General features: G+C 41.9%; 2 protein-coding genes across 12 annotated transcripts in view; one reads left to right on the forward strand and one right to left on the reverse strand.

Annotated features, from left to right (window-relative positions):
* Nucleotides 1-15,743, forward strand: part of frmd4a (FERM domain containing 4A) — a 131,871-nt gene extending 116,128 nt beyond the window's left edge. For 9 of the 11 annotated variants that reach the window (XM_036150548.1, XM_036150550.1, XM_036150527.1 and 6 more), the window contains exons 14-24: nucleotides 862-1,003; nucleotides 2,368-2,501; nucleotides 2,605-2,727; nucleotides 4,081-4,312; nucleotides 4,673-4,729; nucleotides 4,836-5,073; nucleotides 6,786-6,944; nucleotides 7,033-7,356; nucleotides 7,448-8,028; nucleotides 9,643-9,745; nucleotides 12,155-15,743. In XM_036150548.1, coding sequence (XP_036006441.1) covers nucleotides 862-1,003; nucleotides 2,368-2,501; nucleotides 2,605-2,727; nucleotides 4,081-4,312; nucleotides 4,673-4,729; nucleotides 4,836-5,073; nucleotides 6,786-6,944; nucleotides 7,033-7,356; nucleotides 7,448-8,028; nucleotides 9,643-9,745; nucleotides 12,155-12,257 — 2,196 coding nt within the window. In that variant the 3' untranslated portion in view covers nucleotides 12,258-15,743. Of the gene's footprint in view, nucleotides 1-861; nucleotides 1,004-2,367; nucleotides 2,502-2,604; nucleotides 2,728-4,080; nucleotides 4,313-4,672; nucleotides 4,730-4,835; nucleotides 5,074-6,785; nucleotides 6,945-7,032; nucleotides 7,357-7,447; nucleotides 8,029-9,642; nucleotides 9,746-10,124; nucleotides 10,197-12,154 lie in introns of all 11 variants that reach the window. The other 2 variants (XM_036150559.1, XM_036150530.1) reach the window with 1 other exon arrangement.
* A 2,163-nt stretch (nucleotides 15,744-17,906) lies between these two features.
* On the reverse strand, nucleotides 17,907-23,694 carry si:dkey-30c15.13 (uncharacterized protein LOC558731 homolog). The gene is made up of 7 exons (XM_012880483.3): nucleotides 23,555-23,694; nucleotides 23,274-23,441; nucleotides 21,579-21,689; nucleotides 21,407-21,463; nucleotides 21,224-21,334; nucleotides 20,958-21,104; nucleotides 17,907-19,232 (listed from the first exon to the last, which is right to left on the reverse strand). Exons 2-7 carry the CDS (start codon nucleotides 23,439-23,441, stop codon nucleotides 19,182-19,184), a joined length of 645 nt encoding a protein of 214 aa, XP_012735937.2. The 5' UTR covers nucleotides 23,555-23,694; the 3' UTR covers nucleotides 17,907-19,181.
* Nucleotides 23,695-24,221: the final 527 nt, after the last annotated feature.

Below are 24,221 nucleotides of genomic sequence, written 5' to 3' on the forward strand. Positions count from 1 at the left end.
TAATAAATTATTTTTAATACAGAAAATCGGGCTTTCTAAATAGTATGCCAGTGTTTGTAAAATACAGTATATGTGCTGTGGCCTTCATCGCATCTGCATTGTTGATGCTGGTGCCTCTCACCTTCTTTTTGGCCTTGATTTCAAAATGAAATACAAAATGGACTTTCTTGTCAAAACTGGGCTTTGGACCACTGAGCAACAGTCCAGTCCTTTGTCTCCTTAGTCCAGGTTAGCCCAGTTTCACGGGTGACTTAACACGTGGAATTTGGCAGCTAGCAATTAGCATAGCCCATGTCCTGGATACCTCTGTGTGTAGTGGCTCTCGAAGCCCAGACTTCAGCTGTAGTCTAACTCTTGTCAATCTCCCCCAAACTCTTGAATTAGCTTCATTTCACAGTTGCCTCACGGCTGTAGTTATCTCTATTGATTCTGCGCTTTTTTTTTTTTGCTATACTTTTTCCTTCCATTAAACTTTCCATTGGATACAGCTCTTTGTAAAGCCACCTTCTCCAAGAATGCTTCTTTAGCACCTTTTTTGGATTACCTCAGTTGTGGAGGGAGGCCCTGACTGTCTGCTGAACAACTGGGAAGTCCAGTGTCTTTCTCATGACCATTACATAGCAGTTTTGCTTTAAGAATCGTTGTTTTTATGTTATAATCTAGTTATCTGAAAAAAAAAAAACAGATTTTGAGTTTTTATTAGCTTTTATTTAGGATCATAAAAATTAACTTTATGTAAAACTTCTGCCTAGGTTTAAATGCATGAATAGAATTATTAACATTAATGAACTTTTTTAATGATAATGAATTTGTTAAGATGCGACTGTATTTGTAAACGTTTCTATTTTGTTATCTTTACAGTCAAAGATCCATGCTGCGCGGAGTCTGAGCGAGATCGCAATAGATCTCACAGAAACAGGAACTTTAAAGACCTCCAAACTGGCGAACATGGGCAGCAAGGGCAAGATCATCAGCGGCAGCAGCGGCAGTCTGCTCTCCTCAGGTCGGTGTGAGGGGTGTGTGTGTTTGAGTGTGCTGGTGGAGAAAAAAAAAGGGGCAAGATCTGACAAACACTGCAGGAGAAAAAAAAAACAATACGAGACTCTATGTGCATGTGTTGGCATTGGCAGCGAGGAAGTTTGGAGCGACAGAAGCAGCTGTCACTGGGAAAGGAAGACTCATTCTCTGTTGAATGTTCTCACGCATATACTGTACAAGCACCCCACCCTGGGTCTTTCAGTATGTATGGAGTACCACTCCCACCCTCGTGCCACAGACTCATCCTCCAGAGGCCCCTGGCTCCTCTAAATTTAGGGGGGGGGGGGTGAGAGAATGAAAGGGCGGCAGCATGAGTACATATTTGCCATTGCCTTTAAAACAATGCTTATCTGTGCTAAACAAGTAATGAATGAGACAGGAAGGTGAGTATTTCGGCTAAAATTAGAGTTGAAAGGAAAACGCCCTTATAGATTCCAGAAAGCCATTTTTTTCATTTCAGATTTTAAAAAGAAACTCAAGAACACCTTTACAGCCCTTGCAAAAAACTGATACAGTCATTAACAGAATAGGAGATAACATAAAGAATCATTAAAAGCTCAAAAAATAGGTTGTGCTCATTGTCAAAGAGTGGGGGGGAGATAGATGATGTAAGTCTGTCCAGCTTGCACAGGTTACTTTTAGTGTTTAAGTTATTCATGTTGGTCTTTGTTTAGTAAAGTATTCTTAAATTTAATACTGTATGTATAAAAACTTTGGGTCATGCAAGAGAACAGGGTTCCAAAACACAGTAACTCTGCAGCAGTGCATGGCAGTGGCAACATGAAAGAAACGCTGACACATTAGATTGTGGCACGATAAACTACAGTGATTACCAATTAGACCTTAAAATTATTAATTTTATAGCAGTCAGATTTTTAGTTTTTTGTGTGTGTGTGTTTTTTTTTTTTATAACAAAACATCTTCAGGATCGGTTACTTTGTATTGTTTCAGCCACGCTGTGAACCACCGTAGGTCAGTGAGAAAACAACAGAAAGGAACCGGGTCTCTGGCGTGTATGTTTGTGTTGTTTACAACGTGGCATAGTACAAAAAAAAAAAAAAAAAAAAAAGGAAAACTGGCACCGTCTCCGGGCCTTGGAGAAGTGCGTCACCGGCTTTGTCCTAAGCTGCCCTTTTCTCTAAACACTGGCATGCTCGCACAAACACCGCTCTAAAACTCAAGCTTCCTTATCAACACGTTCCACTCGCTTCCTTGTAAACATCCTGCGGCAGCGGCAGGTGCACACGCAGCTCCCCCTTCGCTAATCGGGCCTGACGAGAGCGCTCCCGGCTCCCGGCCTTACGTTTTTGTGTCGTCTGCACCTCGCAGGCTCTCAGGAATCCGACAGCTCCCAAACTGCTAAGAAGGACATGCTGGCAGCACTGAGAGCTCGGCAGGAAGCTCTGGAGGAAACCCTGCGGCAGAGACTGGAGGAACTCAAGAGCATCTGCATCAGAGAAGCGGTGAGAGGGAAAAGAACCGGTCACAGAACTGCCAGATATTTTTGGAAACTTAAATACTTCCTTGAATACGGTTTTAAACTTTATTACCCTGGTCGTTTTGCAGGAGCTGACAGGAAAACTTCCGAAGGAATATCCTCTGGATCCCGGAGAGGAACCGCCCACGGTGAGGCGGAAGATTGGCACTGCCTTCAAACTGGATGAGCAGAAAATCTTACCAAAGGGCGAGGTAATGGCCCCAGTTCCCAGTTCCCACCTTACCAGCACCTTTTCTCTATAGTCCTGAGTGTCCTCTTATCCATGCAAGTGTAACAAAAACACGAGATCATACAGTTGAAACAAATACACAGCATTTAACACTAATGTTGAAGTTTGTTCCCAGAAAAGCTCATAATCTGAAACATCTTGCACCTAGAAGAAGTTTAACTCTTTTTTTCTTTTGCTTCCTTTTTCACTGCAAAAACTGAACTAAAAATAAGTAAAATTTGTGTATCTGTCCTTGATTTGAGCAGGTAAATAAGATGATTTGCCAATGGAATAAGATTTTAGCTCTTAAAATAGGAACAACTCATCTCCATCGTCTTATTTCAAGTGCAGGATGTCTAATTATCTTATTTTAGGGGTCAAAATGCTCATTCCATTGGCAGATTTCATCATTTACCTGCTCAAATCAAGGACAAAAACCCAAATCTTAAGAACGTTTACTTATTTTAAGGTCTGTTTTTGCAGTGTTGTGCCACGGGTAGTTTTTTTTTTTTTTTTTTTTTTTTTTCCAACAGAGCCGAGCTTCTAAATATAGTCTGACTTCATTTTAACCGCAGGAAGTGGTGATAGTAGGATTGTGTTTGGCCTGAATGTGTGTTTCACTGAGGTTGTGTCCTTTGAAAAGAATCCAGGGACACGGTATCACGAAAACTGCCTTCCAAGCAGAAAGCTATGTCATAATTTTACACTAAGCACCTCAAACTGTGCACACAGAAATAGAAGCTGGTCTAGCGGTGCTGCAAAGCCGCTGTAAGTGAGATGGGTTCTTCAGAACTCACGCAGTCTAATATTAAGAGAACCGAAGGATTAATACATCATCATCCTGTCTAGGCTGAAGCAACTGAAATCATATGTGTGCTGATTTTACACTCTTTCCCATTTACCACACAGCGCTGTGCGATTCAGAGCTTGCATGTATGCATGCATGCTCTGGTATTTATTTATTTGCTGTTTGCAATGTGTTTTCTTTGGCAAACCTGCCCCGCTCCACAGGTCTCCCGAGAGCTGCTGTGTAGGAGTGGATAGATTGATGCCGGGGTGTTATTATTGGGGAACAGTGGCTCTTAATAGAGACTATCATGTGGTGAGAAAAAGTGCGGCTACAGCGCAGATAAATGACTTCCGCGGTGTGTTTTTACTGGCACGGACATATCGGTGCGTGGGAGAGTCAGTATGACTTTGTGTCTAGAAGCTCAGACTTGTTGTCTTTGGATTTTTTTCAATTGTCTCTGTTGCTAAAACATTGAAGGAATACATTTTTTTTATATAAAGTGTGCACTTGTGTGTGTGTGTATGTGTGTGTGTGTGTTTATGCCAGGAGGAGGAGCTTGAGCGTTTGGAGCGGGAGTTTGCCATTCAGTCGCAGATTACAGAGGCGGCCCGGCGGCTCGCCAGCGATCCTCACGTGAGCAGCAAGAAGCTGAAGAAGCAGAGGAAAACCTCTTATCTGAATGCACTTAAGAAGCTCCAGGAAATCGAGAACTCTATCAACGAGTACCGGGTCCGCTCTGGCAAGAAGCCCACTCAGAGGGCGTCACTTATCATAGAAGGTACCGATCTCTCTGGAGATGCACCAGTCCGAGTTACAGAGCTGGCTCTCTAGCTCTGCATCACTCAAAATCTACAAATGGAGTAAAATCCTTCCGGTTATTGAACAGACAAACCTCAACTTAATAATAATAATAATAATCAATTTGCATTTTACAATCTCTTGCCATTTTCTCTGTGCATCTTTGAATTTATCCACCACACCTATATAGTCCTTACTGGAGCTTGGAGCCATTCTTACCCACACTCTGAGCTTTATTTCTTTATTTCTTCCATCAACAGTATAATTATTTGTATGTACTGCTCGGACACTGACAATAAATATAACTTACATTTTTTTTCTGTTTTTTTCTCTCCTTTAGAAGCCAATATTTGTTCTGAAGACAGTTCATTGTCTGATGCACTGGTCTTGGATGATGGTAAAATCTTTATATATCTTTTCTTAACTTGTCTACATAAATGTTTGGCTTTCATGTTACATAATAATATTTCCTAGAGTTTTTACCCCTCTTCTTTTCATTTCAGATGATTCTCAGGTTACAGGTACCCCGACCTTCTCTCCTGTAGCGTCGCCTCATAAAGGCCTCCCTCCGCGACCCCCCTCTCACAGCCGGCCTCCTCCCCCGCAGTCCCTGGATGGACTGCGACACATGCACTACACTCGCTCTGACTATGATAAATCTCCCATCAAACCCAAGATGTGGAGCGAATCGTCACTGGATGAGCCCTACGAAAAAGCAAAGAAGCGCTCTTCCCACTCGAGGTATTCTCGCTTTTCTGACCTTTTTTTTTTTTTTTAACACTTACTCAAGTTACTTCTATAGCTTCAATGCATTTTAGTAGAGTTTTATGTGGTAGATCAACACAAAGTGGTGCATAATTGTGAAGTACAAAATAGTATCAATGTTTTTAACAAGTAAAAAAAATCACATGCCTTATGGGCAATTATATTTATTGCGCCTTACTCTGATAACCTTAAATAAGATCGGCTGAAAGCCTCAGAGGGTTGTTAGAAAACATCGGTGAACAAACAGCATCACAAAGACCAAGGAACATAGCAGATGTGTCAGGAGGAAACTTGTGGAAGGTAAAACCACACCATACCCAAGCTTTTAACCTCCTGACAGAACAACCATCAGTCCATCGTTGAAAGATGGAAAGAGTATAGCACAGCTCCAAAGCTACCAAAACAATGCCGTGCACCTAAACTCCCAGGACAGGCATGGTAGCTCAGGAGGATATACAGAGGCCAGCCGCTCAGGTGGAATAGTTTACTGACAAGATAAATTTTAGTGGCGGACTCCACGATTTTAACCTTAATTAAAGGGTGGTGAAGAAGAGAGCCGTTGTTGAAAGAAAGCCATAGAAAGTCCTGGTGTCTTTTAGGATGAAGCAAATGTGTGGAAAAGGGTAAAATGGTAAATGACCTGTACTTATATAGCGCTTTGTCAAGTCCTGAGGACCCCAAAGCGCATTACACTACATTCAATAATTTACAGATTCATGCTCACATTCACACGCTGACGGTGGTGAGCTACATACTCTGGTCAGATGAGACCAAAGTTGAACTTTTTGGTCTACCAGTAATTGATTTGTTGAGAGGAAATATATCACCCTGAACGACATCCTCACCAGTCGTGTTTCCTTCTGATTCTCGTGTGATTTTTGACCCAACTTTTAAAATGTGACTCAGACGTGTTTCCATCTCCAGCTTTGTAGCGAATTAACCAGGCGACACACAGCATAATGTCATCGTACGTTGATGTAAAGCACGGCTTTAATGAACAGGAAATAGAGGTCGTAAACGAGCACGGACCACAGATCAGTAATGGAGCGAGGCTTTAATGAATGTTTCGTTTCTCACGGATGAGACTAAGAAATGTCCGCGTCTCTTCATCGGTTCCACACGTACCTGTCGTTGCTTTCGGCCCTGTTTTCGAGCGTTATGGGAACGTTCGGGAAGACGGCGGCAGCAGAAACAGCTGATCAGTCATGTGGGGTAAATGTTTGCGACGTCAGAGCTGATCAGACAAACGTGTTTCCATTTCTTCTTTAACGCATTTGGTCTTTTTCAGAAAAGTCAAAAATCACACTTTTTTGTGAGATTTAGTGAGTTATTTCAAATTTAGTTGTTTCCATCAACCTTCAAATGCGCATAAAAATTTATGGAAACATGGTTACGGTGAAACATAGTTGTGGTTGCATCATCAGGGGGGCGGGGGGTACTTTCTTTCATTTCATAATTATGCTCCACTTTGTGTTGGTGTCGTGTTGCTCTATAACATAGTATCCCAATAGAATGCATTATGTGCTTTTTGTGAAATAACCTGCTCTTGCGGGGGACTGAATTGTTTATCTTAAGTGCAAATCCATTTCAAACAAACAGTAATGTCTTTAAAAGGAGTAAAATTTATAGAGAAGTTGAAGCCGCACGGCATGTGTGAAAAGAAATGACTTCTTGTCGCCTCTGCTCAGTCACAGGCGTTTTCCGAGTTCTGGCAGTGCGGAAGCAGGGGGCAGTAACTCCCTTCAGAGCAGCCCGATCAGGAGCTCGCCTCACTGGAACTCTCAGTCCAGCATGCCATCAACGCCGGACCTGAGAACCAGAACTCCGCATTACGTACATTCCACCAGGTCAGTCGGCCTACCGAAGACCCCAAACAAGCGAACCTCTGCCCATTTAAATGTCGTTTGTGACCTCTTGTGGTTGCTCGTTTCACAGGTCAGTGGACATCAGTCCCACACGTCTGCACAGTCTCGCTCAGCACTTTAGGAACCGCAGCTCCAGCCTCGAGTCCCAGGGCAAGCTGCTGGCGTCCGACCCCGATGCACATCCGCACACCCTGGGCAGCCCCGACTTTTTCCTCGTCCCGGGACGAGGCTCCAACGGTTCTGACCCGTTGGATGACTGTTCATCCTGCACCAGCCAAAGCAGCTCAGAGCATTATTGCCCCTCCAGCGGACCCCCGGGCAGCAACCCGAACTACTCCACGCTGGGAGAGGACTCGCCCTCCAAAGCCAGGCAGAGACAACGGCAAAGGCACAGGTGAGGGAGTGAGATAAACTCGTGGGGACTTTAGTTTTTATTAGTATTTATTCAAAAACAAAGGCAAAACATCGCCATATTTTCTCAACAGGTCTGCTGGTCACCTGGGCTCCTCTAATTCAGGCTCTATGCCAAATCTGGCAGCTAAGAACGGCACGGTTGGAGGCTCGGGTGGAAGTGGGATCGGAGGCGGGCACCACGGAGTTTACCTCCACAGCCAGAGCCAGCCCTCCTCCCAGTACCGCATCAAGGAGTACCCTCTGTATGTGGAGGGTAGCTCCAACGGTGTGGTGGTGCGCAGCCTGGAGAGCGACCAGGAGGGTCACTACAGCGTGAAGGCCCAGTTCAAGACCTCCAGCTCCTACACGGCCGGCGGACTTTACAAGGAGGCCTGGGGCGGAGAGGAGGGGGGAGAGGGAAGCGGCCGGCTCACGCCGTCTCGATCTCAGATCGTACGGACTCCATCGTTAGGGAGAGACGGCGGCGGAGGCGGAGGGGGGAGGGCAGCGGTGTCGGAGGAGCTGCGTTGTTGGTACCAGAGGTCATCGGGGAGCCTGAAAGAAAGAAGCCACTCACATTCAGGGTCCACGTCGTCTGAGACCGGGTCACAGCAAGGCACTCTGGGACATGGACGGGGGAGCAGAGTTGGATCACTTGCGAAGGGCTCACCAGGTATGTTTTAAATTTTTTTTTTTATTAAACTCCGTATATCAGAGTTAGCGGACCGTCAGCTGTTTCCTATTACAGAAAAAAAGAGTTTTATTCAGTGATGAATTTAAAGCCAAGCAAACACGATGCAGTATGTGATATAAACTAAATCTACCAGTTAGGACTCGTTTCCTGTTCTTTCTCTACAATTTAAAAGAGATTCAGACTTTATTTGTATTTCCTTTGAATGAGTGACTGTGCAGTTTATGTTTCAAGAGAGGAAAGTCAGTTTAAAGAATATATTGAAATTTAATGATTTAATAGTAGATTTACCATATATTATATGGTTGTGTCCTTTCTTGCAAAATCTCATCTAGATGGAGACTAACTATCTCAGCTATTAGAATCCAATCACCCCGGTCTAGTATAGAGTAAATTTCTATTGCTGCCAATGAGGTAGACTACTAACAGCTGGAAATAAATAGTTCTGGGGCTGCCCTCAGAGGTCAGGTACTGAGACTTTTCTTTGGACTCTTTTATGACCTTTATCTGAAACGGTATGCTTTTCATTGTTGCATATCTTGATGTTATTTTTACTCCAGTGTAGAGATGCACCGATTCAGTTTTTTCCAATCTAATCCGATACCGATACCTGGGCTGAGTGTATCAGCCGATACTCGATACCGACCTGATATTACTGTTAAATGGATGAACCGTATACCTTGCCATGTGAGTGAAGGAATCAGGCTTGACATAAACATTGTTAAAGAAAAAGCTCAGCGTACTCTTTATCATGTTGCTTTTGGAGGAAACTTTAGCACCACCACTCGTTTGTGTTGCAGATATTGTGTGTTGCAGTCGGCCTTGTTGCCATTTGAAATGTTGTAATGTTTGAAATGTTTCCAAATAGCTGACTTGGCTCGGTCCGGCGCTTGCTCCATGTTGCGTTGCAAATAAAGAACTGGAAAAAAAAAACAGAAATGAATGAATCTACATCATGCATCCGATAAACCTGATTCAGCTAATTAGTCAATATCGGCGCCGATATCCGATCGGGTCAGTGCGTCTCTTACTCCAGTGGGCATATCAGTATAGAAATTAAAGATACGTTGTGATGTAGGGCTAACACTAGAGATATAAGACCTATGTATCCTATGTGTAGTTTTGACATGGTTTCTTGTGTACGCTGCACCTTTGAAATAATAATAAAGAAATCATTATTAATAGTGCTATTAATTAGGGATGGACAATTTGGAAACGTTTACCAAATACTTGGGGAAAATGATTGTGATAGAAGTTAAGAAGTTAAACATAAGGTATAATGAAGAGAAAATCCTAAATACAAAAGCTGATTCATTTTTCCAGACTTTTTAAACGTCCTTCATAAACCTGATAATACCTTATAAACGTGTTAACGTTTGAAAGATGTAAGAAAACAGGAAAATAGTCCTGTAAAACAAACAGGAAACTGGGATTTTTTTCTCCAATTGACCCCAGAGGCAAAAGGCATTTGTCACACTGAATCCCCCACCAGCCCCTCATGTGAGGCATAGCTGGGATTCCACCCCCCCCCACCCCCCATCACCTCTTTGTCACCTATATTGGTGTTGCTTGACTAACCGTCAGTTCCCCCTTCAGCTGCGTCCCCTCACAGCCAGAGGAGCCTGACGCCGTCCAGCGAGCACCCGGCCACGCCCACACCGCCCTGCAGCCCGCAGCACATCATCAACTGGAAGAGCGGGTGAGGAGACACACACATACGGCCCGAGGAGGCTTTAGCTTCGGCCTCTTCATCTTTGTCCAAACCCTCACCCATAACACAAGCTTTGGTTTTTGCTTCTATTTCTGTCAGCTATTAATGTTTCCCCCATCACGCTTTATGGGATTTCGGTTTCTCTCTTTCAAAGCTTTTTTTTTTAACTATAGCCAATTTATATTTCTGTTTGAGACGGTCACTGCTAACTCACTGCATTTCTTTTCCTCTTTTTTCTCAAATCTTTTTTTTCATATCCCAATCGTCTGTCCTCCTATCACTTAATATTTGTCATTTCTCTCTTGTTTGTCTTTCTGGCTTTACTAACCTCCCCTTTCCCCTGTGTGTGTCCTCTCTCCTGGTTTAGAGGCACAGCAGACAGCTCTCCTACTGAGGACGTCTGTCAGTCTCCTCCTCAGCCCAGCTCTGATGCATAGAGGTACCGTGTAGCCTTGGTAGTAAAACACAACTATAGCAATAGAAGAACAAAACGGCATTAAATTTTGCTTAGTGGTTTGATATGAGTTTAATATTTAGATCTAATAAATATTAGAGATGCACCGATCAGAAATTCATGGCCAATTACCAACCTTTTTTTTTTTTTATAAACCTTTGACCTGCTAATATCACATTTAGCTGAATCTGATTTCTACAGAGAAGCTACAGAATAATACAAGAAGCATCAAAGATACACATTTCTAGCTTTACCGTTTGAAGTGTTTATATTTATACAGAGCTTGGTTGTAATCCTTTATGGTTAGGGTTTTAAATTAAAATATATAATCAAATATTAATAATAACACATTTTATTTGTAATGCACTTTATGTTTGATACCAAACCTCAAAGTGGCTCACAGAGGCAGGCGGATTAAAACAACAAACATCAATAAAACAGTCCTTAAAAACATAAAAGAAGAACAATATACATAGAGAAAGAAGTCAATCCAGTAAATCCAGTTATAAAGACAGATTTAAATTTAGTTACATGTGGCCATCTTAGTTAAAATACTTGCAGTCAGATTCAGCTTTTAATGTCATTTAGTAAACAAAAGAGGATCTGCCTTATGAAGCCCAACTGATTGCATCGAGACGTTGACTTTAGATTATTTACCGTTAATCGTTTATTGTGGGACCAAAGGCAGCATCACAGTGAAACTATTCCTACTATTTGTTTTCCTAAATGATGACTATTATTTTAAAAAGAAAGACAATAGGATGATGGAGTTATAGTTTTAAACTCACGTCAGCTACTTATATTAGCAGTTAGTACTTTCAGCGTCACAAAAGCAGCGTATAGTAAAGATCTTGATCCTTACCTTGTGGTTAAATCCTCCATGTAGAAAATTAGCTCTTGGGGCAGAACTGCATGAAACAGAACAACGTTCTGCATTCCTTTCATCCTTCATGTCATCAGCTAGAAGTCTTCCTCTCTCCCTTGCTGCCCGAGTGAGCTGCAAACTAGCAATATGAACTTATTTAAAAAGTCATCACAGTTTATTTAGCTATGAATCCGTAACTGCTTCACTAAAAACGGATGCTCTTAAAAAAAAATAACTTTCTCATCAAAAAAAAGCTCAACAGCAGCGACATAAAATACTGCAACTTTGCCGCTAAACATTTGTGATCAGCCATATTTTAAATGTTTGCGCTGAATGTATTCGCGCTCTCATCTAAACATCAGTGAAAAAAAGAGTTTATCAACACAATTTCAATCTCAAAATGTTTTTTTCTTAACAGAACTGCTCAACGATACAGTAACCATCCCTCCCTGTGCAGCACTTTGTCGCAGCTGCTGTTGTTTTACCACTACTACTACTACTACTAAATAAAGTAGTAGTAGTTGTAACACGTGTCTCTAAATGTAGGCAGTTTCCTTTGGGATAGCTCTGTTCTTCTTCTTCGATCTTAAAATAGCTAACTTTGTCTTCTCTACTCAGTTAAAGCTTTGAGATTAAAGAGTGTTGTTTCAACTGTGGTCCAGCAGCACTTAGTGTGCCGCATTTACTGAATGGAGAAACACCCTGATTTTGTTAGTTTCTGACCAGACGATCACGGCCGATCCCTTCAGCACAATTTCTCGGTGCATCTCTACTGGATACAGTTAGCGATCTGTAATCAGAGCCCCCCGTCGTCTGCCTATTATCACGTAAAGCACTGATACTGGTGGAGGTGCCGCATGCTTGTCGTGCTGTTTCTGTGGCTGGGCCTGGTCTTTGCATGTGCTCTGCTGCGTTCTGGCCGCGATGCTTCACTCTGCTTAACTCCTCACGGGACTGATTCCTCAAATACTTTACAGTGCGCTGTTGTCAAACCGCTTTAAGCCTGTTGGCCCGTTTTTTAGTGTTTATTAAATTGTCCACCCCGCAGTCAGTGATCCTGTTTTCTCTTCCTCTGCAGGTCTTTCAGTGACAGCTGTTTTCTCAGCAGCCCCCTGTGCTCAGAGCTGGCAGATGTGCAGTGGTACGGAAAAGACAAGGCCAAACCCGGAACCTTGGTCTGAGACCTTCCTGTACGGCCTGCAAACAACCCGCGCTCCTCTTTGTCCCTCACTGCTACCCATCGACAACCAACAACCTCATCCAGCCCAGACCTGACCCCAACACGAGCCGCTATCCCCCCCCGCCCGAGTTTCGCCGACCTGTTGTCCGGTGGCCCCGCCGATCACAGCTCAGCTGGACAGGGACGCACTCGCTGGGCTTTGATTAGGGCCGACTTCACAGGACAGACTGTTCCTCCCCTCCTTACAGCACTATACAGTCCCGTCTTTATTCAGCGTCTGGAGCGCACAAGCAAGGGGACAAGAGCGTGGACAGAGCACAGCAGAATATCAGAAACCCAGTAAACCCGACACGGGCTAGTCGACGAGCCGCTCCATATCACATCCTGCGTGGCTCCAGGCCTCTGCCACCCGGTCTGAAGCTACACGCTGGATTTGAGCCACCGGTTTAAAACTCTTTTTTTTTTTTTTTGTTTGCTCTTAACGAACTCTATTGCATTATGTTATTCCCATAAGCATTGTTTCCTTAACGTTTTTTTATGCATACTTACAAGAACAGATGATTTTCAGACATGTGTAGGAATAACTGGTAACATTATCCCCCCCCCCCCCGGTATGGTGCCATAACAGAACCGTCAGTCAGCAATACGCGGGTGAGCTCCTGGCGACCATATTAGGATGTTTTTCTGGACAATATCTGAGACAAGGACAAGGACTATAGCAATAAAGAACACTGCACAAGGTTTTGAAGCGGTTTAATCGACTGAGTGAAAGTGAAACAGGCCTTTTTTTTTTCCCCCAAAGCTTGGAGTGGAGGGCTTCTAGTTTAGTGTTGCTAGAAACCGGAGTAGGATTTTTGGGATATGGCCTTGATTTGCAGTTCTTTGGACTTGAAGTTTGGCCTCAAGGTTTTGGGTCTCAGAGCAGGAACGTACAGGTGCATCTCAATTCATTTGAATATTGTTGAAAGGTGAACGCCCCTCTCTCCCCCAGCAAATTACAGTTCAAAAATTTAAGCTCATATAGATTTTTTTTACCAACCTGTTGTTTCTGTATTTTAAGTTAATTTCTGTTTCTTTTGATGAATTTGGGGTACATTTAACGAACCCCCCAAATTCAGTTTCTCAGAAAATTTGAGTATTGTACATTCGAACAATTAAAATTTGATTTTAGGCCCATGTACTGTACAATATAGTCCCTCAGTCCTCAGAGCTCATTTTGCCCGAATCACAGCATCAATGCATTGTGGGATGGAGGTCGGTCAGCATGTGGTTCTGCTGAGGTGTTAAAGTGGCCCAGGTTGCTTATAATAGCAGCTTCAGGTTCAATTAAGCACAGTGATACCACAGTTATTAAAGCAGGTACTGAGGCTTCCTGGCAGCGGATGCAGGTGCCAGGTCCCGCTGGAAAATGAAATCCGCATCTCCAGAAAAGGTTGCCCGCAGAGCGAAGCAGGAAGTGCTCTAAAATTTTCCCGGTAGACGGCTGCTCTGACTTGAAAAAACGGTGGACCAAAACACAAGCGGATGGCACGGCTCCCCAGATCATCACTGACTGCGGGGGAAAAAACTTCCCACTGGACCGCTTCTCCTGAAACAAGACACCTTTTCGATAGCAACAGATTTCATTGAGATGCACCTGTGTGCGGTCAGAGCATTGGGGTTTGTCCGAGACGTTCTTCTGGTCACAGACGCTGCGGTGTTTCGTTTCAGCTTTTTACACCTTTCATTTTCTCGTCCCCCAGCTCGGTAAAATACACCCGTGGAAGTCAGTTGGTTCTGCCGTGCAGTTTCCTCTCGAAGCTGCTCAGTGACTGTGGTGAACTGTTTTCATGGCGTTCCCCCCCTACTTTGGTCCTCCAGGTTCAGTTCCTGTTCTGCTGTGTTGTTGTTGTTGTTTTTTTTGCCCATCTTCGGAGCAGGTTTGGACTGTAACGCAGCACAGAACCCACAGTATTCCAGACACTAAACCCACTCCCATCCAGTCGCCGCTGTCTGAAGCCATCCTATGAAGGAAACACTCAACGACTCAAAACACCTTGGTTTAAACATGCTCTTTGTCTGAAAGCACAACATTTACAGTACATTTAGGCTGGACCTGCAGTTACTGTGTTCTCTTATTCAGCTTTTGGTCCGTAAAAGCTGCACGATCGGTGCAAAAGAGAGAAGATGTGACCGGGCGGGAGAAATAGTCACGAACTCTCATAGTTCTTGTCCCAAACGCTACCAATCAAGCATTCAGAACAGGGTTAGAAAAGCACACTTGGTCTTTACAACACGTTTCCCACATTTGCCGCCGACGAATCCCGGTCCGTTGTTTGTCGTAGCACAAAATCGCGATTCGTTGTGTGTTTATTTTGGAAGGGATCGAGGGTTTGCTGTGCTGCTTTGACTCCCAGCGACTGGCGCGAACCTCGTGATGCCCTACACAATGTTGTTTCCTTTATTAGTGGCCGTAAGCAGTTTAAAACCATGTTATTTCTACGAGAAGGCGCAGCCCACTCCCTAAGTGCACGTGTGCTCCTCCGTGAGTCGTCCGATCCTTTGCTAATAACGTCTTTATGCAAGATTAGAACCAGCAATCACGTTTACCATCTGTTAGGAACTCATTTTAGGACAGCAGTCAGGTTTGATATCTCCCTATTAACGTCTTAGCCTGTGCTGAAGATCCCATGTCATGCATGCGAATCCACTGGCAAAAGACCTCGAACGCAGCACCACTTTGTCCTCCTGCCTAAACGCACCGTTATTGTTCAGTGGCGTTATTCTGTCCCACCCCCCCACCCCCACCACAAAGAGCTGTTCGGATCCGGATGTAATCTCTGACCTCTAAGCTGTTTGTAAACCAGTGTGAAAACCCGCAAACACAAACTTTCCGTTGCTCCCGTGATCACGTGTGAGGAATTTTTTTTTTGTAACGCTTCCCAACACAGAGGAGACTTTTCATGTATATTCAGAGCGGAGCTGTCGGGAAGGCCTGTGGGCTTTTTAACTCACATTCACTGTTTTACCAATGTCAACAGTTTATATGGACCAGTGTTTCTTTTTTTTTTTTTTTCCCCCACCATCTCTGAAAAAGAAAAAACCTTTCAGGTGCTACAAAACGACCAGTTACTGCTTTGTCACGTAGGATCTAGACATCTCTCTCCGTTCTGACCGACACGGTCAAGACGAAGCTTATTTTAACCGGCAGTTTAACGTTAGATCACCTCCTTAACAAGACGATAGAGCATGTAACCCGAGTTCATCAGTTCTCCTCAGCTGTAATATTACATTAAAGGGGTCGTAGAAGAAAACGTGGAATTGATTTAAAAAAAGAAAACTCCCAATTCCACAGTTAATTTATTCTTTTTTTTCTATTAAGAATTTGTATAGTAACTTTACATTTTGCAAAACCGTGTTGTTGGAAATTAATGATGAATTTTCAAGACGAGACGCCGTGGTGGTTCTTGAGAGTAAGAAAATAAATTATTGATGAATGTTCTCAAAATGACGCCTCTGTCTCGTTTTTCTTTTTTTTTTCTTTGTTTTCTGTGTTTCTGTGAAAAACCTCTGAGGCCCTTAGGCCAAGAGGTCACAGCGTCACGCTTTCACCTATAAACCATTCACAGTTCGCCCTCAGATCACTTTGTTGTGTGAATCCTAACAGCGCATTAACATTAAACCGTAGGTAAACAACAGTTGTTTACGAGGTGGAAGGACAATGACATTAAAATTGCTGTCCATAGGCAGCTGGAGCTCAGTCAATTCAATTCAATTTCATTTATATAGCGCCAATTCAAAGTCAAATTCAATCATATTATACAGATTGGTCAAAAATTTCCTATGTAAGGGAACCAGTTGATTGCTTCAAAGTCCCGACAAGCAGCATTCACTCCTGGGGAAGCGTAGAGCCACAGGGAGAGTCGTCTGCATTGTACATGGCTTTGCTGCAATCCCTCATACTGAGCAAGCATGAAGCGACAGTGGAAAGAAAAACCACCCATTAGCGGGAAGGAAAAACCTCCAGCAGAACCGGGCTCAGTATGAACGTCATCTGCCTCGACCGACTGGGGTTACAGAAGACAGAATGAAGAAGAAATGCAAACATCCGTTTTTCAGTCGTCCGATGATTCTCAGCTGGAATACGGCTGAAATCAACATATTTAGATTAACTATAAAAGTACACATTTTCGCCTCACAAAAAACAGGGTACCACCCCCTCTGGGTTGAGGGTCAGTCTCCGCCTGAAGCAGAGGAGTTTATGTATCTCGGTGTCTTGCTCTGGGGTGATGATAGGATGGGAGCGAGAAATGGACAGACGAGTTGAGGTTTTCGTCTGCAGTAATGCGGGGCATGGATTATGAGAACAAGATCCCGGATACAAGCAGCCGAAATGAGCTTCCTTCAGAGGGTGTCTGGGCTCAGCCTGAGAGATGGGATGAGGAGTTCTGTTATCGGAGTGGGTGGGGGGGATGCTAGAGCCGCTGCCTGTCCCCACTGGAGGATCTTGCTGAAGAGAGAGATGTCGTTTGGGATTCCCTCCTGGACCTGTTCAGCCCGCAACCTGTTCTCAGATAAGTGAAATACAACAGCTGGATGGACGTCTGACGTTAATCAAGACCAGTTGGACCAGTTTTAGGTCAGTTAAGAGGATGATTTCTATTTGCTAAATGCCTTAATAATACAAGAGAATAGTGTAAATAATATTTTAATAACTTTCTTCAGTCATAACCAAGTCCAAACTCACACAAAGACACATTTACACATAGAGATACTGCGGGTTGCTTTGTAAGTGAACATCTGAATTTGAAGGTTAAAAATAATTCCTTCAAAAATTTGTTATCCCGGCTGGCCTAAATAATAATAATAATAAAAAAAGGCTTGGTTGGATTTATTGTGAGATTGCAATGGGGAAAAAAGATCTTGTGTGTGTTTTTTATAAACAGTTTACGTAAACATGTTTTCCACTGTATTTCTGGACTTCGACTAGTACGTTCTTACATGGATTTGCTTTAACCCCCCTAAGAGACAAGCGTTCCCACAGCATGACGCTGCCACCGCCATATTTCTCTCAGAGGTGATGCTGCTTTCAGAGGGATTTACAGTTGGTTTTCCCCGACACTAAAGCAACTGGTTGCATTGGGTTTTATGTAAATAACTTACCTACTTAAAAAGTAAGTAAGATTTATTTGTTTAACACCTTTCATAGACAAAACCACCACAAAGGGCTGTGCAGAAAACCAATAAAACAGCTATTGAAATCAAGTGCTGGGGAAAAAACCCTGTATATGCAAAGTTTTTGATTGCATTTTAAAAGCTAAATGTAGCTGTACTTGTGGTCTGTTCCACAGCCACGGTGCTGCAGACTGAAAAGCTTGGTCCGCTTAGGTTTTAAGTCTTTAGGGGCATCAGAGTAAAGGAAGTTAAATTTCAATCTACACTTTTCAGATTTTTATTTTTGTTGGTCTCTCAGACAAATCCCATTAAAGTACATTAAGGTCTATGGTTGAAAATGACAAAAGATGAAACGCTTTAAGGTCTATAAATCCCTGAATGGCTTAGCACCAAAATACCATTAATGGCTTGTTGTCAGTGAATCAACCATCCAGACCACTCAGGTCTTCTGGCTCCAGCCTGCTCTGCTTACCCAGAACCAGAACCAAACATGGAGAAGCAGCATTTAGTTCCTACGCTCCACTTATCTGGAACAAACTCCCAGTAAAAGTGCTGAAACTCTGAAATCGTCTAAATCAAGGTGGAAAACCTATTTGCTTAGAGTTGCCTTTAAAAATTAAGGTTCAATTCAAACGGTGGTAGTTAATTAAATTTTATTAGATTAAGTTTGTAGTCCAACCTATCTTGACCTACTGCAATGTGCTTTTCTTCTGCCTGTTTTCTTTTATGCTCTGTTCATCTACAGCACTTTGAATTGCTTTGTTACTGAAATGTGCTACACAAATAAACTTGCCTCGCCTTTAAGGGGCACATGAAGGCTTTTGCACATGTGCTTTCCTTCCTGCTTTGGTTTGTACCACATTTCGGTGTCCATGTATGCATTAATCCCATCTTTCTCTTTGTATTCAGCGGGTTCCCATTGCAGCTCTCCCGACCACGCAACAGCTGGAAGCTGTTAGTCAGACATGTCGTGAGAAAGTAGCTGCACTCTGACTTTTTTCACTCATATAAGTTTGTGCGTATTACTCTGTATGTGTGTGTGCGTGTGTGTGTGAGTGAGTGAGTGGGTGGGTGTGCATACTTGCTACATGAATGGTCTGTGACCTTGTAATGTGTTCTTAATGAAATCCCCCGCATCACCAAAATGCTCAAGCACACCACACCCTTCCCTACATCTGCAACCCACTCTGATGTACCGTAGCTGTAGATGCCAGAAACACTGAGAATAAGCCTGAATAAGCCCCCATTTAGTTTAAATCTAGAGAAATATTTGTTTTAGATCTGAATGGGGATATTTACACCACTTTTCTTTTTTAGATTTTGTTTAAATCATTGTTTATTCATTGTTTTCCTTCTTACATGTGAATTTAGTTCAAGGTTTTAAAGTAAAAGTCCAATTTTACGGTATTGGATTGAATCTGGGTCTCTGGCTTTAAACATTAACAATGCTGCCCTCTAGCGGTCATCGCTGCGCAACGTGTGGGAAAAAGAAAGAAAGAAAACACTTCCCCCTTGTCCATCCTAAATGGTTAAACATGGACATTTTAGCATAAAATCAGCATAAAAGTTCAATTTAATAACCAATTTATTATTTGAGATCCCCTTTTTCTGAAGCTTTTAAGTTATGTTTATTGTAAACGCTTCATTCTGGTGATTTTATTTTATTCTTTTCACATCCAAATTTTTTACAGTGCCTTGCTAGCAACAATAACTTAGTATACAAATGACATTCACATAAAATATATCTGAAGATAATCAATTCCAGTGAGTTTTACAGATTCAGGTCTTCTTGTTCCTCCAGGAGAGCGTTCGTGTCCTCTCCCTGTTAAGAGAATCCATCAAAACAACATTAATCGTGCTTTTATGTGACTGATAAGAATTTCAAAGGCTCTGCTGCTATGGGGTAAATTCCTAAAATAAAATTAATCAATGACCTGGTAAGTAAATACTCATATTTAAAAATAGGAAATACATACATATGCAGCTAAATGCATAACTAAATTAATGCATCTATTATTATTCAAATGTTTCATTCATTCAGTACAACTATGGGAAAATATCACAATGGTTTATTTGATTTGGTGTATATCATCAGTTTTATTGCAATACTTTTAATGATAAAATTTCACATTATTACATTATTACATTATTGACACATTACCATGATATATGGTAACGGTACATTAAAATGTTCAGTTAGAAATAAAACTGCTGTACTTCTGCTTGCAGTGTTTATGATGATAAAGAAACATGATGAGTCAAAGAACCAGTTTGGTCTCTGTGATGAACTATAAACTCAGCGTAATTGATTAAAATATTATTTAACATCTGTGTGCAAGCCTTCTGTCCTTGCTGCAGGAGGTGGAATGACTTTAGGCTGTTTAAGTTTTATACAATGCCAAATAAATCGAAAGCGTTTTAGCTGATAAATGCATGCGAATACAGTAAAAACAAAGTTTTAATGCAGAAAAATTTGTTAAATAAGCAAAAATCTTCCAAAACAAAGCAAGAAATAAAAAAGAGATAATTTAGACAAATTTTAATAAAAGGATAATTTCTGACTGATTTTGGAAAAATGGTCATTTTAAAACATTAGGAAAGTGGAAATATGGAAATACAATACCGATATAGTTAAAGCAACATATTTACATAGACTATATATATATATATATATATATATATATATATATATATATATATATATATATATATATATATATATATATATATATAAATCTACTTTCTTACTAGCTGACATTAAATCAGAATTATTAGGTCAGGATCCCTAAAATTCTTCTTTTTTATTTTGTGGGTGGCAAATTGATGACAGACATATTTTTTTTTTACAAAAGAAATTCCTGTTACCTTTGTTAAAATTCAGAAGTTTACCTACATTTCTTTAGTATTAGGTAAAGCTGTACAGAGTAAGCGAGCTGTCAAAAAGGAGTGTATATGATTTTAACAATTAATATTCATATTTCTATGAGTTGCCTATTTAAACCGTATGACTTGGGTCGAACCTTCTGGGTCTCTTCTCACATACGTTTGCCAGAATGTGGGCCCTTTCCTCCTGACAGGACATCTGTAACTGGGCTGGGTTTGCAGACTGACTTGTACACACAGCTTTTCAGCTGGGCCCACTGGGCTTTGTGATGTTTACTCCAAACCATTGACTTTGCAATGAATTTAGTGCTATAATTTGACCTGTAGTCCACCTGACAGACCCACTTCTGCTCAAGCTTTAGCTTCCTGCCTGATGTGTTGAGATGTTGCTTTGATATTTTCCCACGACGGGATCTTTTGCGTTTGTTCAGGGGTTAAGAAACATATTTCCCACCAAAACCCATTCCTCTCCTGTTTATGCTTTGTTTGAACGTGGCACCTTTAGACATTAAGATATTTCACACAAGGACGAATCAGACTGATAACGTTTTGATTTTTCCTTGATGTCATACATGAAAGGTGTTTTTTTTTTTTTTTGTTTTGTTAGAGTTGCTTTAAAACAACATCCAAATAAACAGTACAATCAACCAGTAGACATGTGTACCTGTGAGACGCTGGTGTAGGCCTTGATGTTGCGAGAACTGTAGCGGCGCAGGCCTCTCCAGCACAGGAACAGTATGTAGGACGTGCCCAGGAAACACAGGCAGGTGAACCCTATGTAGCTCACCTTTGCAACATGAGCACCAGCCCGCTCGTCGTGTGAAAAGCAGAAAGGTGGCAAAGAGTAGGAGATCACAGCAACACGTTACCATCTCATCAGAGCCTTAAATTTCCTGAACAACAATCTAATTCTGGGCTCTTTAGATTTACCTGCTGGAATGAGCTCAGGGCTGCAGGTTGCACCGACGCAAGACCGTTGGCCAGCAGAGCGGCAAATCCAAAAAGCAGGCTGAAAACGTTCAGCGCCATGAGAACGACGATCTGTTCGGAGCGACAAGAAAGAGTCAAAGGAGTACGCAGACAGAGCTGCGTCAGACATAAGCGCATATTCACCTTTATGTTACTCGCTTTCCTCTGAACCTCCATGGCCAGGCACCCGGCAGCCAGGTACTGCAACATCACCAACAGTTGGGATTAGCTCCGCTCGCTCACGTTTAACCGCGCTTAAGGGAAAACACGGCGAGGTGGATGCTGACTTATTAAAGTATGTCTGATTCTGACTCACGGATAAGCTCGGCCACACCGGCGTCACCATGGCGAACGAGCAGTTGTACCTCACACACGCGTGGCTCACCGTGGTCAGGATGCTCGCCAAGGCGCTGAGGACCTGAATCACCTGCAAGAAAAAAGACCCAGATCTAGATTCTGAAACACGGTGATCGCAGGCAGACATATCATGTTAATTCAATCTGAACTGTCCGGGTGGAATTATCACACATTGTCTTTATGGTGGGCTGCACGGTGTCATAATGGGTAGCGCTGTTGCCATACAGCAAGAAGGTCCTGGGTTCAAATCCTACCCTTGCCCTGGGTCTTTCTGCATGAAGTTTATACTCCCTGTGCATGCGTGGGTTCTTTCCGGGTACTCTGGCTTCCTCCCACAGTCCAAAAACATGACTGTGAGGTTAATTGGCCTCTCTAAATTTTCATTAGGTGTGAGTGTGTGCGAGAATGGTTGTTTGTCTCTGTGTTGCGACCACTGAGCTATATTATACACTGGAGTGCTGATTTAGCCGAAAAACTGAAGTCACTGGCCGCCATCTTGCTACTCCCTACTCTCACAGAATCCCATAGGATTTGGTTGCAACAACAAGCAGTTTTCTGGCTGTGGAAAAACATTTCACAGGTAATTCTACAGTCAGTGGATTTACTAACACTATCAACTACTAGGAAATTAGGTGCTAAAATATTTTACATGTTATTCATATTAAATAAATATATATGTATATATATATAAGTATTTGTATATGCATATATGTATACATATATGTAAATATGTGTTATTGTATGTTGTTATTTATATATTCATAAATGTTATATATATATATATATATATATATATATATATATATATATATATATATATATATATATATATATATATATATATATAAATAAAATGCACCCAAAATCCACACATTCAAGCTCAAATGATTGTTTTACGGCGAGGCAATACACTTGGCCACAGTGACTCGGCAGGTGTCGAGGAAATCCAGGACCATTGTAGCCACTGTAAAGCATGGTGCTGGTAGCATTATGCTCAGGATTTGCGCTCCATGAAGTGGATAAAAACATGAAGATGTGGTTTCTCTACATTTTTAAGCTTCCCATAAATTAATTGGAAACAGGATCACCCAAGTAAAGATCGGGACTGGTTTCGTACTGGACCAAAGTAGGCTAACGGTGACTTCAACTATAGTAAAGGACTGATCTTAAAAGTGGGGTATGGGCCAGTTTAAATGAGCTCTAGCATTTCTGATAAGAAGCATAGTCAGAAGATGGATGGATGGATGGATGGATGGATGGATGGATGGATGGATGGATGGATGGATGGATGGATGGATGGATGGATGGATGGATGGATGGATGGGTTACATTTACATCCAGAATAATGCCAGGAACTTGCTGACTGCTACTAAAGTACCTGGTTTATCTGCATCTTCCTGAGTTCTCTTCAGATATTAGTAGGGGGGTATGTATAATTTTGACTCCACAGCGATTAAAAAAAAAAGTCCAAATGAATTTAGAGTTGATCACCAAGTTATTGTAAAAAATAAATAAGTGGAAGTTTGTCATTGTTGTTGTTCAAATTCATCATTAAAACTTCCCAATTAAGATGAGACTCAGTGTCCCTGTCGAGTGTATCATGAGGTCTCAGCGGCCCTGTGGTTCGGATGAGCAGAAAAGAGCAACGTCTTACCCCAGTGAGTAAAAGTCTTGTGTTAACCACACTCCCAAACCAGCGATGAATCCTCACGTTTGTCAGCTCCTCACTGCTGGCGTTGGTGGTCTGGGGGGTGGGACCGGGTGGAGGTTTCTCCTTGAAAAAAACATGGTACAGCCCCTCCTGAAACATGTTCTGCATCATCTGTTGTGGATGAAAAAAATAAACATTAACAGGTCAAATAAGAAAGTTGAGGTGACTGTCATTCCTATAAAGAAAAAAAAACGATTAATTAATGTTCCTTATTTACTGCTTACCTTTGCTGGAAGTCGTTCACCTTTACTTATGCTACCTGAGGGTTTTCTTGCTATAGGAAAATGTGAAATTACTGAAGTATAAATGAGCAGACATCTAAACGTTTTTTCTCATTGTTTCTATGATCCGTGGTGTCAAAGTTCCCCTGAGTTGGAAGATAGAGAAGGACTAAAGTTCACGCTTGAGAAAGAAGTTCAGGAGAATCATTGGCCAGCAAACAGGCACGTCATCCGTCTGGAGGGAGGAATCATCGAAGCGTTAAAGCCTAGGGTTTCATTTCCGGAGCATTTTATTTCCCTGCATCCACATTTTAAATGTGAGGAATCATAAAATGCATCATCCTATGACACTAATAAAATAAGAAGATCTTAATAGTCAAACAAATCAAATTGATACATTTTTTTTTTACACAGCATTAGATAATATTTAAAATGCTGAGGCGTAAAGGGAAATTTGCATTGTGTTAGTTCTTCACCTTCTATGACAAAGTGCTTGCTTTACTCCGCGCAAAAGTAGTCACGCTACTTGAACGTTTTCCTAGTATAACTACGAACATAGATTGATTTAATTAGGCTATTTTGTGACGGGCCATACACTATACTGTCATGTATTTAGAAACATTAGAAGATTTAGGTTTAAAGTATTTTTTAAAAACACAACATATTTCTT

Source organism: Fundulus heteroclitus, chromosome 2 (genome assembly GCF_011125445.2).
Source record: "Fundulus heteroclitus isolate FHET01 chromosome 2, MU-UCD_Fhet_4.1, whole genome shotgun sequence".
Lineage (NCBI taxonomy): Eukaryota > Metazoa > Chordata > Actinopteri > Cyprinodontiformes > Fundulidae > Fundulus > Fundulus heteroclitus.